General features: G+C 37.3%; 1 protein-coding gene across 2 annotated transcripts; it reads right to left on the minus strand.

Annotated features, from left to right (window-relative positions):
* Positions 1 to 128: 128 nt before the first annotated feature.
* nutf2 (nuclear transport factor 2) lies at positions 129 to 15,782 on the minus strand. Of its 2 annotated transcripts, none has more exons than XM_053500267.1 (5): positions 15,692 to 15,782; positions 10,766 to 10,887; positions 8,668 to 8,739; positions 7,701 to 7,799; positions 129 to 869 (listed from the first exon to the last, which is right to left on the minus strand). In XM_053500267.1, exons 2-5 carry the CDS (start codon positions 10,862 to 10,864, stop codon positions 756 to 758), a joined length of 384 nt encoding a protein of 127 aa, XP_053356242.1. In that variant the 5' UTR covers positions 10,865 to 10,887; positions 15,692 to 15,782; the 3' UTR covers positions 129 to 755. The 2 variants fall into 2 exon arrangements, with proteins under 2 accessions (XP_053356242.1, XP_053356243.1); XM_053500268.1 differs by lacking the exon at positions 129 to 869 and adding an exon at positions 7,311 to 7,482.
* Positions 15,783 to 15,909: the final 127 nt, after the last annotated feature.

Genomic DNA, 15,909 nt, shown 5'->3' on the forward strand with positions numbered 1-15,909 from the left:
CCTGCCTATTCTGCTAATATTTTTTTTCTTCATATTAAATCATTTCCAGTTGCATTTACAAACTGTTTATATAGGCAAAAAGACAGATGTATGACCAGACAGTGGGAGAAAACAAGATGATGCCATGGTTAAGAAAAAGTCAAAGGTTTTATTGTGTCTTGTGGCTTGGTAATTGTCACAGAGAGCAGTGGGCAGAAGGTGAGAAGCACACTGGTCTGAAGGGGTGGGGGATCTGGGGAGTGTTTGACGTTTCTTTGGATAGCTAGAGCAACCTGACATCACAATGAATGGACGCTCCAATGTTCAAAAGGGGAAAAAAAGAACAACAACAGAAGTGCCAAGAAGCAAACTCTAAAAGCAAGCAGAGAACACAATAAGTACTAAAGCAAAGAAAGGCAGTTAAGACAGTAAATTCATAGTCAAACTCAGGAACTAAAATGTAAATAGTAGTAACTGGCAGAGGTTATGTTATGTCTTTTTTTCAGGTCAGTGGCCTCTGATATTTGAGCTTGCCATCATGCACATCAGCAGAGGGGAAAGGGGTCGCTTTGATGAATCTGTGGGTTTTCAGCAAAGAAACACTTCTCATTTCTGAAGCAGAGGCGCTACCGTGTGCCTGTGTGTTATCTGTGATTTGACTTCTTGGAATCCGGTGCTGAATCTCAAAGATGGATGAAGGGTTCGGGCGTAACTAGGGGCACATGATGTGCCCTTTCTCCACCTTCCCCCATTTCCCCCGACAGCTGTGATGCTTTTTAGCCAAAGTTGTGAATTGCTAGGCGGAACATGTCGTTGGTGCATACCCACGCATCATTAATGTTCTTCAGGATGAAGCTCTGATGGAACCCCATGATGGGATCATCATCTGCCTACAAAGACATACAGAGCAAGAGGATTAGTTATGAGAACAGAACAGACTATTTTTTCCCGCAACAATATCTCAACCAAAATTAAGACACACCACTGCACTGTATTTATTTTCAAGTATATGCATTAAAATATCACACACCAGAATGTCATAAAAGATCATAAGCATAGCAGAGACATAAAGAAATGCATATCTCAATACTTTAAACACACTCAAATGTCATTAGGAACACCTGTATCCCAGCTTATTCATGCAATTATTCAATCAGCCAACCACGTGTCATCAGCACAATGCAAAAAAAATCAGATACTGGTCAAACGTCTGTATTCATACATTAAAATAGCGAATAAACAGACAGTGAATGTGTGGCATTTCAGAAACTACTTATCTTGTGATTCACACACAACAGACAGAAGTTTATACAAAATGCCATGGGAGGGAACAATCAGTAAAGAGCAGTTCTGCAGGCACAAAGGTTTTGTTGCGAGTGTGCAAAGGATAATTTCAGACTATTACAAACCGACGTAAATAATTGTTCTTTAAAACAGTGGTGTGCAGAAAACCACCATGAACCCCTCCCCGCCCCGGCCACCCACAACCCAGCCATGACATTAAAACCATCAGCTGAAGTGAATAACATTGAGAATGTAATTACAAGGGCACCTAAGGACAGGAATATATTAGGCAACAATTGAACAGTTCGTAAAGTTGATGTTTTAGAAACCAGAAAAATGGACTAGTGAAAAGATCCGTTCGACTTTGACAAGGGCCAAACTGTAATGGCTGGACAAGTGGATCAGAACATCTTCAAAACAGAAAGAACAACCAGTGAAGTGTGGAGTGAGGGTTAGCCAATGTTGCACAAATTGCTGAAAAAGTTAATGCTGCTTCAGATTGAAAGGTGTTATAACACTGTATTGCAGCTTTCTGTGTATGGGGCTGCATAGCTGTAGACAGGACAGGGTACCCATACTGACCCCATCCACTGCCAGAAGAACCTACATGGTTAGAACCTATGGGTAAGCTATTAGTGGGACGAAATTAAGGTAAATTGATTTTATGGTATTCATTAAAGAGTCTATTGCTTTGAAAATGTATCTCCTTTACAAAACATTTCACTTTCCAAGGTATTTATGTACTTAACTATTATCCAGATTTGGTCACTATTGAAGAAGGAACTTTTCTGAGAGAAAATACTGAATGTAGTTCTCTTGCACATAAAGAACATGTATTGAGGTATACAAAAGTTCTCCTGTAAGGTGTACATACAACTTAACTAGTCCATTACTTAAATTAGGAGCTGTCAGAAGTGAGCAAGCCCGCTAAAATCACAATTATTGGTATTCATAAAAACCTTGTCAGTAAATGACTAAACCATTAGAGGATACGGAACTCACCTACATGTTCCTCAGCATGGTAACACCACGATTTGTTTAAGTTTTACCCACAACAGTACACGTCAAGTTTTTAGTTGTTATTAAAATTGTAATTTGTGCCAGTTTTTAACATTAAATTGGGACGACAATAAAAAAAAAAAGCTGAGGCAGTGAGGCACTGACTCTGCAACTGTATAGTAAAAAAAAGACCATGTAAACCATTAGTTGCTAACTATTTAGTTGCAACCAAAAAAACCACGACTACATGTTGAAATACAACACATTTTGGCATCAGCAAAATGAACAGCTGGGAAAGCTCAGTAGATTAATGACGCTGTAACTCCTGTGCTACTGTAACTGCATATTCACTTAAATCTGTCAGTACACATATATGCAATTAATGATTTATTACACAAGTGTGAATGAAAAAATGCACTGCCTGATCAATGAATGTCAGAAAATAACTAAGAAGATTGTTGAAATGACTGAAATTGGGTCGTGTGGTCTGATAAGTCCAGACTGACCCTTATCCAGAGCGATGAGTGTGGTTTAGGCTCAGCGAAGTTATGTGGCAATAAAATGAAGTCTTTGGACTACTTGAATGTACTGAATGACCAGATTATCACGTCAATGGGTTTTTTAATCCCTGATGGCGCAGGACAATAAGATTCATCAGATTCAAATTGTGAAAGAGGGGGTTCTAGGAGCATGAGGAATCATTTAAAACATGAAATCGCCACCACAACATTACTCAAAGCTGAATGCAGCTCAGCAAAATATTACAAAGTGTGACCTTTATTGTACAGAAAATGTTCATGAATGCTCATTAAAGTATACACAGTTGTAAATTTTTTTTTACAAAAATAATTGTTGTCCTGTCTGACCATCTGCATGAGTTTTCAACCCCATTTACATTTGCACATAACAGTGCTGGAGTTATACTAACGAAATATTTTTTTATTTTCAATGTTACTGACAGAAAAAAAAAAAAAAAATTGTCCAAAATTTTTTTTTTTTTCCTCTAACTGGTTCATCATTTTGATGGATAACAAGACTAAGAGTAATCTACTGTAGTAAATTACTTAAGTAATTCACACTATTGATCAGTTGGTGGCAAGTGTGTATATTAAGTTACCTATTTTTTTTTATCTCACATGCATGACCTCATGAATGACTGGCTTTATCTAATACACTACTAGGCTACACTGCACCACTAATGGGACATTATGTAGTAGATGACAAATTCATCACAAATTCAGAGTGTCTTGCTAAATTCTTATCTCATAAATGTTCTCACAAAACCTAACCGTGACCAATCTGTAGAGCAATCTACCTGGATTGGTTTGATCATGCATAAGTGAGCACCCAAGCCCATGCTGACAAGAAGGAAGGTTCAAGTTTACGCTACAGCAGCAAATTAGTAAAGTTTTTGCCAGACATTTAGACAGCTTTAACCTGTGGTTGACCTTGTCTGACCGGGTGTTTACCTGTCCAAGATTACCAGTACAAAAAAAATAATAAAATATTCAGAACTACAGTTATACCCTATATTAAACATACATACTCACTTGGAAAAACCTAATACATTTACTTTATGTACAGTTAAGCAACATAAATCTTTGCAGATTGGAAACCAAATGTTTATATTTACAAATATAGAAGGCAGAGCCAAGGGCAAGTCACTGGCATGATACCCCCGGTGTGACTGTCCAACCTACTGTACAGGACACATATTACAAAACACCATAACATGCAGTGGCCTATGGCAGGCAGTTAGTAGTTATATGTTCGGAAGTCATTAGTCACTTTTTAGAGTTTGATGCTGAAAACTATGAAACTATAAAAAATATGTTGCAACAAACAGGTCATGTGGACCTAAAAATATTACAAATAATAAGAATTTACAAATTAGAGATGGGAACTTTTAATCAGGCTTGCCCGACACATTTCAGGAAATCTCTACAGGTCAAATTGTTTTCAATATTGTCGTTTTTTTTGTAAATGATTGCTCATATTTTAACTGAAATTGTCTAATTTTGTAAAATTGCATCGTTTATATTTGTCCATTAAGAAATTACGCTGCAGTATTTTAGTGGCCTCCACTGTCGCTGAAAGGGGATAGGAAAAAAAAAGAAAATAGGAAGAAAAATAATAAATAAAATCACTCATGTGCTTTGTGACATGAAAATTGATCAGTGTCTGTTCATCTCATCTTTCTGTGCCATTATGCATGATTTATAAGCTTGTTCTGCATATTAGGAAAATCAATACATGAAAATTTAAATGCTATTAAAATGTCTTACATTTAAAAAAGTAAAAAAAATAAAATAAAATAAAAAAAAGAGTGCAATAATAGATTATGATGGAATTTTTATGACCCTAACGGGTGAAAAGCTCTAAAGCAACTTTTGTTTCAGTGCTATAGGTAGACTTCCACACCAAACGATCCTATAAACTAATCCTTTAATTTTTTTCAGTAAACCAGGGCCTCAAACAGTTCAAACACCCGGTAAGGCACATTCCTTGTCATTACATTTTAGTAGATCTTCCATCCTAATGCGCATAATTTGTGTTGTCTTAACTCTACTTCAACTGTCCAACTAACAAACCTGACACACAGTTGAGACTTATTTGAATATTTTAAATGAAAATCCTACAGTACTTTTTTTTTGCATAGGGCATCTCCTACCACATGGTTACCAATCACAGAGTGACAGACGTCAGCTGCTCCCCAAAGGTTGGGGAAAGGGGAAAATGATGTGACTATAGACCAGTGTGGATTTACTGAAAGACTTTGGTGAAATATCTGGCTACAAGGTTAATCTACAAAAAAGTGAAATGATGCCAATTAAAAACAATATAACACAGTTTCCTGATTCAACCCCCTTTAAGATTAATCCCAGAAAAATCTAAGATTTAGAAGTTTGGGTAACACATAACCATGCAGATCTGTACAAGGACAATTATTAGGTTCTACTTTCCAAAACGAAATTAGACCCTGAAAGATGGGACTTGCTACCTCTCTCTTTGGGCGGAAGAATAAACACAATTAAAATTAATCTGTTCCCAAAATTCCTTTACCTATTTCAGTGTCTTCTAATCTTTTTAACAAAATCTTTTTTCAATAACCTAAGTAGTCAGATTTTTACTTTTATCTGGAATAATTTTTTTTTTTTTTTTTTAAACACGTATTAAACAAAGTATCCTACAGAGGCCCCGTGAATCAGGAGGAATGGCACTTCCAAATTTTCTTTATTATTACTGGGCTGCAAATGTAAGGGCAATGTTATTCTGGGCACAGTATGCAGTCAACCCTTCCATCTGGGTAGCTATAGAGGAAACATCCATGGGATCAATATCTCTTTCATCATTATTATGTGCTAAATTGCCACAAAAGCAACCCACATCTTCTTTTACCTCAAACCCACTGGTTAAAATTTGGAATCAGTTTCGGCGTCATTTTAAGCTTACTGATCTATCCTTGATAGCACCATTAAATAGACACTATGTTTGCTCCGTCTTACACGGATAATGCTTTTGGGGTATGGTTAAATGTGGTATTGTGTCATTATACGATCTTTACATTGACAATATCTTTGGCTCATTTGAACAACTTGTACAAAAGTTTAACATTCTCTGGACACATTTTTATAGATATCTACAGCTGAGGAATTTCATTTTCTGTAATTCTGACCTTTTCCCTTTGTCTCCCTTTCCATCCCTTTTAGATTCTGTTTATAGCTGTAAACCAGATGCCAAACAGATGATTAGTGCTGTATACAAGATATTAAACACAAGTAACTTAGCCACATTAGATATACTTAAAGGCAAATGGGAAAATTATATAAAAGAACAAATTTCAGATAAACTGTGGCAAAAGATAATACATAGAATTTACTCATCATCAGTTTGCCTCAAACATACAGTCAATCAGTTTAAAATTGTTCACCGGCTTCACTGGTCCAAGGTAAAATGAGCAAGGATTAGAGAGGACTTTGATCCCACATGTGACCGATGTAAGCAGGAACCAGCTACGCTATTACATGTGTTCTGGACATGCCCAAAGCTATACAATTTTTGGAGTTTTATTTTTGATACCTTGTCAAAAGTATGCCAAATACCATTAGACCCATCCCCACTTATTGCACTTTTTGGTGTTGACTCAAGTGGTGCCCGCTTGAATGACGCCAAGGCCAATAGCTCCTTTCTTGCTAGGAGACTGATCCTGTTTAAGTGAAAGGAGTCGTCGCCAGCAGTGGGTACTTACTGGATTAAAGAGGTCTTTTTTTTTTGCGAATCTTTTCTTCATCTAGAAAAGATTTGCTATTCTATAAAGGAATCGACTCAGGAATTTTATGATGCCTGGCAACCATTTATAAGCCATTATGAAAATATAGATGCAGATCTGTAATAAAAGATTTATTTTTTAGTCTTTGTTTCTGATACTTCCTTTGCTTTCTTTTCTGTTTGATGTGTAATTTATTTATTTATTTCCTTTTTCGTCTGATTGGCTTTTTTTTTTTAGTTTAGCTTTTTTGTTGTTGTTGTTTTGTGAGGTGGGGAGAGGGGTAAGGTTCGAAAAAAATAGTGTACAATGTATGTATATGTAAGTTGTTTATATTTCCAATAAAAAAAAGACTTATCAAAAAAAGTTTACTCATCTAGACTGAAACTGCTCTCCTTTTTTGTATTTGTAGTTTAATCACTAATCACTTATAAAATAATTCAATAACTATTTTTATTTCATGAACATATACAATGATACTATTCATGTATAATTATTATTTTACTTAAACAACTGTTATAGAGTTTGAAGAATATAATTTTTTTTCCCCACCTGTTGATTTATTTGCACTTCCAAAAAAAAGTTTCCAAAGTTATACAGATTGTTATTTAACCACTGTCATGCGTTTAGGGAAAAATACTGTTTAACAAAACATAGCAGTTTGTTACTTATAAATATTAAGTAATGATTTCTGGCCACCACATGGGTATAAATACAGCCCAGGACAGTATTTTAGTAACAGTAGCACTGAGCATTATCTGAACCAAGGCAAGCAGAGCACTCGTCCTTACACACAGTCAGAGAGGGAAGGAAGGCCATGTGACCACAGAGCGCATGTGAGATCATAGGTTGTGTAGAGCAAGCCTGAAGACCTCGTTGGTGCAAACCCAGGCATTGCTGTAATGTTTCAGTAGAAAGGTCTGTTGGAAGCCCAGCACCTGGTCTTCATCGGCCTGACACACACGAACACACACGCGAACACACCCACTACAGCTTTGAAATAATACCTCTACAAATGACATGTGCACCTGCATGTGTTATCTGCCATTCTTTTTATTTTCCTCCCTGTAAAACATGGTACGGTCCCAATCCGCCCACCAAAGTAACACTAAATTAAATTCCATGTCAGTTAAGGAGAAGGCAAAATACACAAGGCCACTTAAATACTTACTTTTAGTTGTCCTACTACCATACTCATTATGCAGCTGTCAGGAGTGGGCTGGTGATCTTGTGCTGTTATGCTGTGGGCTATTTTTGTGAAGGGCAGGCTCTGTAAAGGCAGAAAGATTCGTTTCATATGCATTTGTATCTTCAGGGCAAAGACCACATTTTCCTAAATCTATGCAAAATTCACTGCATATTTTTTTTTTTTAAAAAAGGCAATAAGACACGGTCGGGTCCATAAATATTAGGAAGGTAACAATTTTATATTTTTTTCCCCACTAGTCAATAATTGTGTACTGTGAAGCACTAGCCTATCAGTTTTGCAGGATGTGACTTGACCCGAAGGGAACTTATAGCTCTATTAATTGTCAGTAGTCACATCAGTAATGAAGCGGTGTACAATTCCACTGGCAACACTGCCTCCACAATGTTCAACGGGCTTTGCTTCTGGACTATTGGGCCATGCTTTCTTTCTTTCCACAATACGCTTCAATTCCCATCATTCTGGTACATCTTGTAATCCATCTTGGTTTTAGCAGTCAGTTGTCTAATTACTTTTGAGTCAGTGAAAAAGATGGACTTTGTAAAAAAAGTGTCTGAAATCTCTCATAATTTAATATTTATGTTAAACCTTTTGAATTAGAGGAGAACGTCTTTTTCTTTTTGAAACATTTTGATTACTTTATGTAACATCCATTGTGATGGTGCACAAAGGCAAAATTATGAAAACTGTCCAAAACCTGTCTGTATCACCGCAGCATTAATACTGCCTTAATCATGCTTTCATCTGTTTAAAGCTCCATGTGTACACCAACAGCTCTGTGCATTGAAAGCTAACATATTACAACAGGACAGGGAACTCGATTTGCCTGTGTCCAAACTTTAAGCGAAAAGTGAAGTAAGCCATATTAAATATTAAAGATCCCACAAATGTCCAGACAATAATAGTGTAAATCAACTAAGCAAAGCCTTACAGACAGTTTCTCGACTATCGCCGCTTTTCCCTGGAATTGCTGTCCTTCCCACGTTAGGCATGACGCATCAATCTGTAAAAGAGAACGTGGTCAGGTAAATGAGCTGACAGACTAGTGTGACATGTCACAAGCTCTGCAGCAAAGAGGAAAACAAGGAACAGAAACTGACAATTTTCAATACTACAGTTAAACAATTTTGGGGGGAAATATCTGCAAGTGTTCTAACAAACATTATGGCTTATTTTGCATACATTTTTCATTTATCCCAAAATGCACAGAGCATAACACAGCATTTAAATCAAACAGGGGCTTGATGCACATAAATAAAGTCAAGAAATTATTTATACCCCTGACTTAAAGTTATTTTTATTCAACCAGCATGTTTTTTTGTGTTATTGTTTGCAAATATACACACTGTATATTAGAGTTAAAGTGCTTAGATAACCTTTTGAGGTAACGAGTAATCGAACGCCTTAAGTCAGTCATTTAAGGTAGGTATTCAGTTATTTAGTTATATTTTCAAATATGTCATTAGTTATTTGGACAATACAGTGAAACCTCGGATGTCCTACAAACACCACCCACTTATACACACTCCTTTATGCAAAATAAAAGACTGTAGATGGGGCACCGTGTCTGTTATTCCTTCTGTTAGTAGTTAACAGATTATGGGCTACACTTCGCTGAATGGTGGTAGAATTTGAATAATTATAAAGGTCTTGACTAAAACATGTATGAGGAATCACAAAGGAACTTCCATTTGCTGCAATAGAAAAGTACTCTAATGCTCTAAAGGTAATGCTGTAATGTAACATTATTTTTTAATGACAGTAATTTTGTAATGTAATTAGTTACTTTAAAAAGTATTGACCACCAACACTGTTCACAAACACCACTTGCACATTACTGAAACTCACTAATTGATTAATTAATTTGTCGCTAATTAAATGAGTTCTTTCAGGAGTGAAACAGACAGTTCAATCATGGCTCCAGCACACTGAGAAATCTTTCTAAATTTATGGTATCCAAGCACTAGTGTAATGCTGGGATTAGTGCATTAGTGTAGCAGGGGATTATACAGAGAAATAAAGGATTTTTTTTTTTTACTTTCATAACTGTGTTCTATTCAATCATAAGACCCAGTCTGTCCTGAATGACTCTTGTATCACTGTAATGTCGGACCTTCATCACAATGAAAATAAAGTTAACATTTAATGGTAAGGTCTACTGCTCTCAAAAGTTCAAAGTATTATCTATATGAACTGTTCCCTCACAGTCTACTTTGCTAGGGTTGGAACGCGCCAGCATTACCGTATATATACCAATATTTCAGCACATACATAAAATATGGGTGTTGACATTGTAAATGACAGTTCTACAGTAGGTGTTTGGCTCACTGTTTTTTTTTTTGTAATGCACGTTTAACCTAAAGCACACAAGAAATTTCTTTTTGACCACAGTGACTTTATATCATGAAGATTATTCCTATGCGCAACTGTTAAAGTTTCAACTTTTTAAACTCAGTATGAATGCATGTTTACTCCTCTTGTGTATGGTTGACATGATGTTAAGACTACTTTGTTCATGGACAATTTTGTGTTCTCGTGATTTCCATGAGTCAGAAGCAGCAACACTCCTTGGCAAAAAAAACTACAGGACCTAGGAGTACTTCCTGTATACGCAGATATATTGTGTGCATATGAATATTTAAATATGTATTAAGGCTCAGGCAGCTAAGGCCCTAGGTTGTTGATTTAAGGATCTGAGGATTCGGATTCGAACTCCGCCCCAAACTTCCCAGTCACTGCATGCAATGCCCTTCCCAAGCCAGAATAAATGGGAGGGTTGATTCAAAGTGGGCATCTGGTGTAAAATCTATGCTAAAGGAACAAGGCTGATGGCACATTTCCCAGCCTACATAAAAGCACAGTATACCTGACGCTTTATACATACATAAAATAAGCAGAAAAAGCCAAGTTCGGTTATGTCTTTCGGGACCTTAAATATTACAAGAAATTCCCGAACAAGGTGGCATTAAAAGTTCTGCTAGAAACATGAGGAACTATTAATACGAGCTTCTGTACACAGCAGTACTTACATATATTGATCCGAGCTGAGTTCTGTCAGTGTCAAACAGTTGATAGTAATGTTGAACAAAGCTGGATCCTATTTGTTCCCAAATCGGCTTGTCTCCCATCCTGATTCACCCAGCTACAGGCACTGGTGGATAAACCAAAAAAATCAACAGGTCAGATTATGACATGCATTAACAGGTGGTATTATGACATGTGATTTGTGACATCTCTTTTGCTATAGCATTCTTGCACAAACTTTAATTAAAATAAATATCCAAACATCCAAAAAGAATAAAAATTTCCCCTGATCAGTCACAAGCAGTCTTTTTTGTTCGTATTTTATTTTCTTTGAGACGATATACTGCAGCTGCAATTCATAATAATTACTTTTAAGTGTCACTTAAAAACTGGTTTATTATGCCGAACTGAAAATGAGTTGCAATAAGAGGGGGAAGGAATTTGCATAATATCTTGGAGGGCTGCTTGACTTTTAGAGGCTGGAATTAAGCCAAAAGTTGCTAAAATGTTGAAGGTTTGCTTGCTGCTTAGACATTATAAACAGCCACCACAGTAGTATTTCAGTTACTTTTTTAGACATCGTCAATAAATTGAATTAAGCATTTCACTGCATACCGTACTGTGTATGACTGTGTATGTGACAAATAAAATTTGAATTTGAAATCTGAAATCTGAATTTGAACGCTCAGTAATGTCAATTAATCGACAACATAGACCACATTTTTTTTAATTTTAGGATTATAACAACCATCAGTATGCATTTACATTTTTTACTATTAAGTATGGCATATCAAGTATGGCATAAAATCTTTGTCGAATGCTACTGCAGTGCAGTGTAGTGATAAGTACTGTTAGCACTAACACCTGAATTAGCATAGGAAGGATAACTCATTACTGGTGATTAGTATAACTTGCGCAATATTTTTTTTTATCTCGGACAATCATGTTTGCACTTTACCGACTCCCCCAAGATCCAGGTCCCACTTCACATACATTCCATTGTATATATTGTTATATTTATTATAGTTTGGTGCAATTATCTTGTGTTCATTCTTACATTTCTTATTGCTGCTGGCCTCTGAGAGCTACCAAACAAATTTCCTTGCATCACTACAATGACAATAAAGTTTCTTTATCTTTGATCTTTATCTTAATAATGCTACCGAATCCTCTGACCACAATGTTTAGAGTGATGTGATTGTCAGCATCTGTACAGTCACACTCACCACCTGCCCTGCATATTTAAGTGTTTTCCCTGCTGTACCACACCCACTTCAAATTAAGAAAAAGCTCTTAATTAGCTGATTAGTTAAATAAAGCGTGCTGGGAGCTGGAAAAAAAAACATCCAGGATATAGGCATTTAGTAGTTCCATACAAAAGCAACTTGCTACCGAATATGTTTTGCCTGGAGAAAAAAAAAAAAAAAAAAAAACAGCCTCTTTAGAAATGCACATTCAAATTACACACGCCTTCGTTATCAGTGAAAGAACTCGTTACTGAATCCTGCAACACTACAAACATCAGCTGAGGACGCGATCTGGCCATCATAACGATTAATTAACTTTCACCCACGATAAATCTTTTCATAATTACTAACAGACACAGAAATCACATTTGACATTTTGTACAATTTACAATTACATTAGAGAGAGATTGCATTCGCCAAAAAAGAGACTGTACATTAAAGCTGCTTGCACAACATCCACACACCTAAATTCCTATTACCATTACATGAAATGGAGGTATTACCTCCATTTCATTAATAAATATATCATGTATTTAGAAATTTCACTGCGACTACCTTAGCCAGATGCTGCACAGCATTGCAATGCATATTTATCTGCAACATCAACATTAAAGTTAGAAATTAAATGACGCAAGCTATGATGGTTGTCTGAGTTACATGTTAGATTTCAATATATTTTTTGCCAGTTGAAATAACATCAGTGGCCACTATTGAGAAAGTAAGTTCAGCCATGCTGAATGGCACAACATTCTCCATCAAAGCAATGCTATACTATCTACTGTAATGGTGTCCCAAGTTCACATGTGGAGAAGGCAGTTAATGTTTTCGCATTGTGATGTATTATAACCAGCAGTTTAGAAAGAGGTGGTGCTTTTTGGACTTTACATGTCTCTGAGGAAGCATGCACTTGCTTTTGATTAGCAGCTGTTAGGAAAGCTGGCAGCAAAGAAAAGGGGGAAAATGCTCAAGCCATTATGAGCACGATACCAAAATCATGGCTCTTCTCTCTCTCTTTCTCTCTCACACACACACAGTTGTGCACTAAGGTTTGCATCCCCTGAAGGAAATGGTGAAAAAAAAACATTGCCATTTATTTTTTTCTTATTTAAGAATAGTGGTCACGCAAAGTTATTAATCACATAGTTGTTTGACTTCTTTTCAAAACCTGGTGATAAATGTCATTCACTCAAACAACCTTGATCGAAAGTAGATACATTTTTGGCCACACAGGTTGACACCCATGTTTAAATAACTATTAGTGAGAAGTTTCCACACCTGTGAATTGTAATTGTAATTAGTGTCTGGGCATAAATAGTCAGTAAGTTTGTTAGCATATGAGGTGATACACTGACTTGGCTGGATACGGCACCATGGGGAAGACAAAAGAACTGCCAGTGGACTTGTGTAATAAGGTAGTTAACTTTTATAGATCATGCAAAGAATATAAAAGGATCTCAACACTTTAAAATGACAGTCAGTTCTGTTTAAACTCTAATAAAAATGTAAAAAAAATATTCTGTTCATACTAAGCCACGGTCAGGTAGATCAAAAAAGATTTGACACTACTGCTAAAATTTTTCAGGATGCAAAGAAAAACCAACAAACAGCTTTAAGAGAAATACAGGCTGCTCTGGAGAAAAAGTGATGGTGGTGTTTCAAGGAGCACAATAAGGAGACAGTTAATCACAAATGACCTCCATGTTCAAGTCATTTAGAGTGATAAAAACAAAATTGAACTTTGAAGTCACAACCATAAACTATATGTTTGGAGAGGAGTCAACAGGACGTATAGTGAAAAGTACACCAGCCTCACTGTACAGCATGGTGGTGGATCTCTTAGGTTTTGGGTCTGTGTGAGCTCCAGTGGCACAGGGAAGTTAATCAAAACTGCTAGGATGAATGCAGTATGTCATCAAAAAATACTGGCAGCCAATTTGCATTTTACAGCACGAAAGCTGGGCATGGGACAGACTTTTGGATGTTCCAATATGACAGTGATCCAAAACGTTGGGCAAGTTGACCCCCGATGGCTATGGCAGAAAAACATGAAGGTTCTAGAGCGGCCATCACAGTCTCCTCACCTCATTATCATTGAAACACTTTAGGGAGATCGGAAATGTGCAGTTCATGCAAGACAATCAAAATATTTACAGGAACTGGAGGCATTTTGCTAAGAAGAATGGGCAGCGATACCACCTGAGAGAATTAAGGACCTCATGCACGAATTACAAAAGACTGCATGCCATCATTCATATCAAAGGAGGCTAAACACAATATTAAGAAATAAAAGGTATGCAAACTTCTGAACAGGGATTTTAAATGAGAGTTCCTCATTTTCTTTATCATAATTGTGCCATTATTATCATGTATGAACTGGAGTCCTTTTTTTGTTGTTGCCTTCCAATATACATTTACTCTATATTCATTTGTTTTGGTAATATGAACTTCACAGGGACAGATGCACATAAGATCTTCACATGTTTGGGATCCTCCCAGAAGCAAGTGTGTGTGTGTGTGTGTGTGTGTGTGTAAATATAGAAGGAATGTGACTAACTTTTTTGCTTCCTTCTTTGCTATGAATAATTGAACACTCATGATGTTACTCTCAGATCATCAGGTCAGAACTGAACACCAGGGCTTTTTCGCAGCTCCTATATGAAGAGCAGTAGTGATTTAATAAGGTTTTACTAACCATTATTTCTTCATAACAAACTGACACACACCCTGCTCAGGCATTACACGCCCGTGTGTTTAGGTGGAGCGCCACATGCCCACCTTCATAGTTTCCAAAATGGGTGATTTGTCTCCTAACGACGTCTAAAACTTTTCCCTGAATGAGGTCACGGGACGTTAGTTGAACCGGTTTAATGTAAAACTGCCTCATCATTTTGGCGGCATGACTGCGGGAGCAGGTTCTGTTTCAGCGAGCGGGAAAAACACACAAGCCCTGAGCAAGTACATTCATTAAAGATATCTAAACAGGCCGGGGTAAACAAGCAAAGTTCAACTGTAAGAAAAAAAACTGGTGAGGTGATTCAGCTCGCCTTCCCATGCTTTGAGACCAGCTAGCCTGCTAAGATTAGCGGGATAAAATAATGGCCCAGATTCTAACTCTAGCAAAATCAGAGATGTGGTACAAACCAGGTAGAGTTGAGTGAGTTAGTAAAAAAAATCTTTGATTTCGGAACGAAGGCTGTAAAACTTAAAAGTACCATCTCAACTAACTAGTCGAGCTAAGTTATGACACGAGCACGCTGTGCAGCTAGCTATAACGTTAGCTAGCCATGTAGCTAGGCGACTGTTGATTCATTGGGCTCGCACTAACCTCGCTAGCCGTCAATAGTGCAAACATAACAGCTCGCACACACATGTAGACCGAGGTGGCGTTCGCTCTATAGGGACATGGAGCTCAAATCACGTTCCTTTCTAAAAATACTCAGTCACTCGAGCTGCCTGCCGGACTTTCATCTGCAGGCACCGGCGCGGCCCATTAACACTACCGTCGCACAGCATAGGCGTGTCCTACATGCTAGCTGTCTCACGGCAACCCGCCATACCGGACAGGATAACTCTTCCCCCCAGTAACGTGTCCGCATGGATTCTGAGTAAATGATATTTATTTGAGTGATGATCCAGCACACACCGTATCAGCCGGTACGGGATATTTTAAATCTAACAGCTTACCTCCGCGAGCCCTAACCGTAGCTATCCTCGGGACCAGTTATGGCGAACACAGCGCGCGGTAGAGAAGTTGAGCAGCCTGCTTGTTTGCGCATGCGCAGTAGCCACACTAATTTGAATGTCGGGAAATGAAGTTTTGGGAATAGTTTGCGCCGCTGAAGTGCACCTCTAGTGGCTCTTGCGTGGGGGTAAAAAAGGTTGTGAGATATTTAACCATCGTT

Source organism: Clarias gariepinus, chromosome 7 (assembly GCF_024256425.1).
Source record: "Clarias gariepinus isolate MV-2021 ecotype Netherlands chromosome 7, CGAR_prim_01v2, whole genome shotgun sequence".
NCBI classification, from domain to species: domain Eukaryota; kingdom Metazoa; phylum Chordata; class Actinopteri; order Siluriformes; family Clariidae; genus Clarias; species Clarias gariepinus.

Bases quoted from the DNA above. Each gene is read 5' to 3' on its own strand.
- nutf2 (XM_053500267.1), bottom strand. From the start codon at position 10,864: ATGGGAGACAAGCCGATTTGGGAACAAATAGGATCCAGCTTTGTTCAA. The intron at 7,800-8,667 runs GTAAGGCTTTGC...CTGCCTTTACAG, and splicing joins CGATAGTCGAGAAACTGTCT to AGCCTGCCCTTCACAAAAAT. The intron at 870-7,700 runs GTAAGTATTTAA...ATGTCTTTGTAG, and splicing joins TGGTAGTAGGACAACTAAAA to GCAGATGATGATCCCATCAT.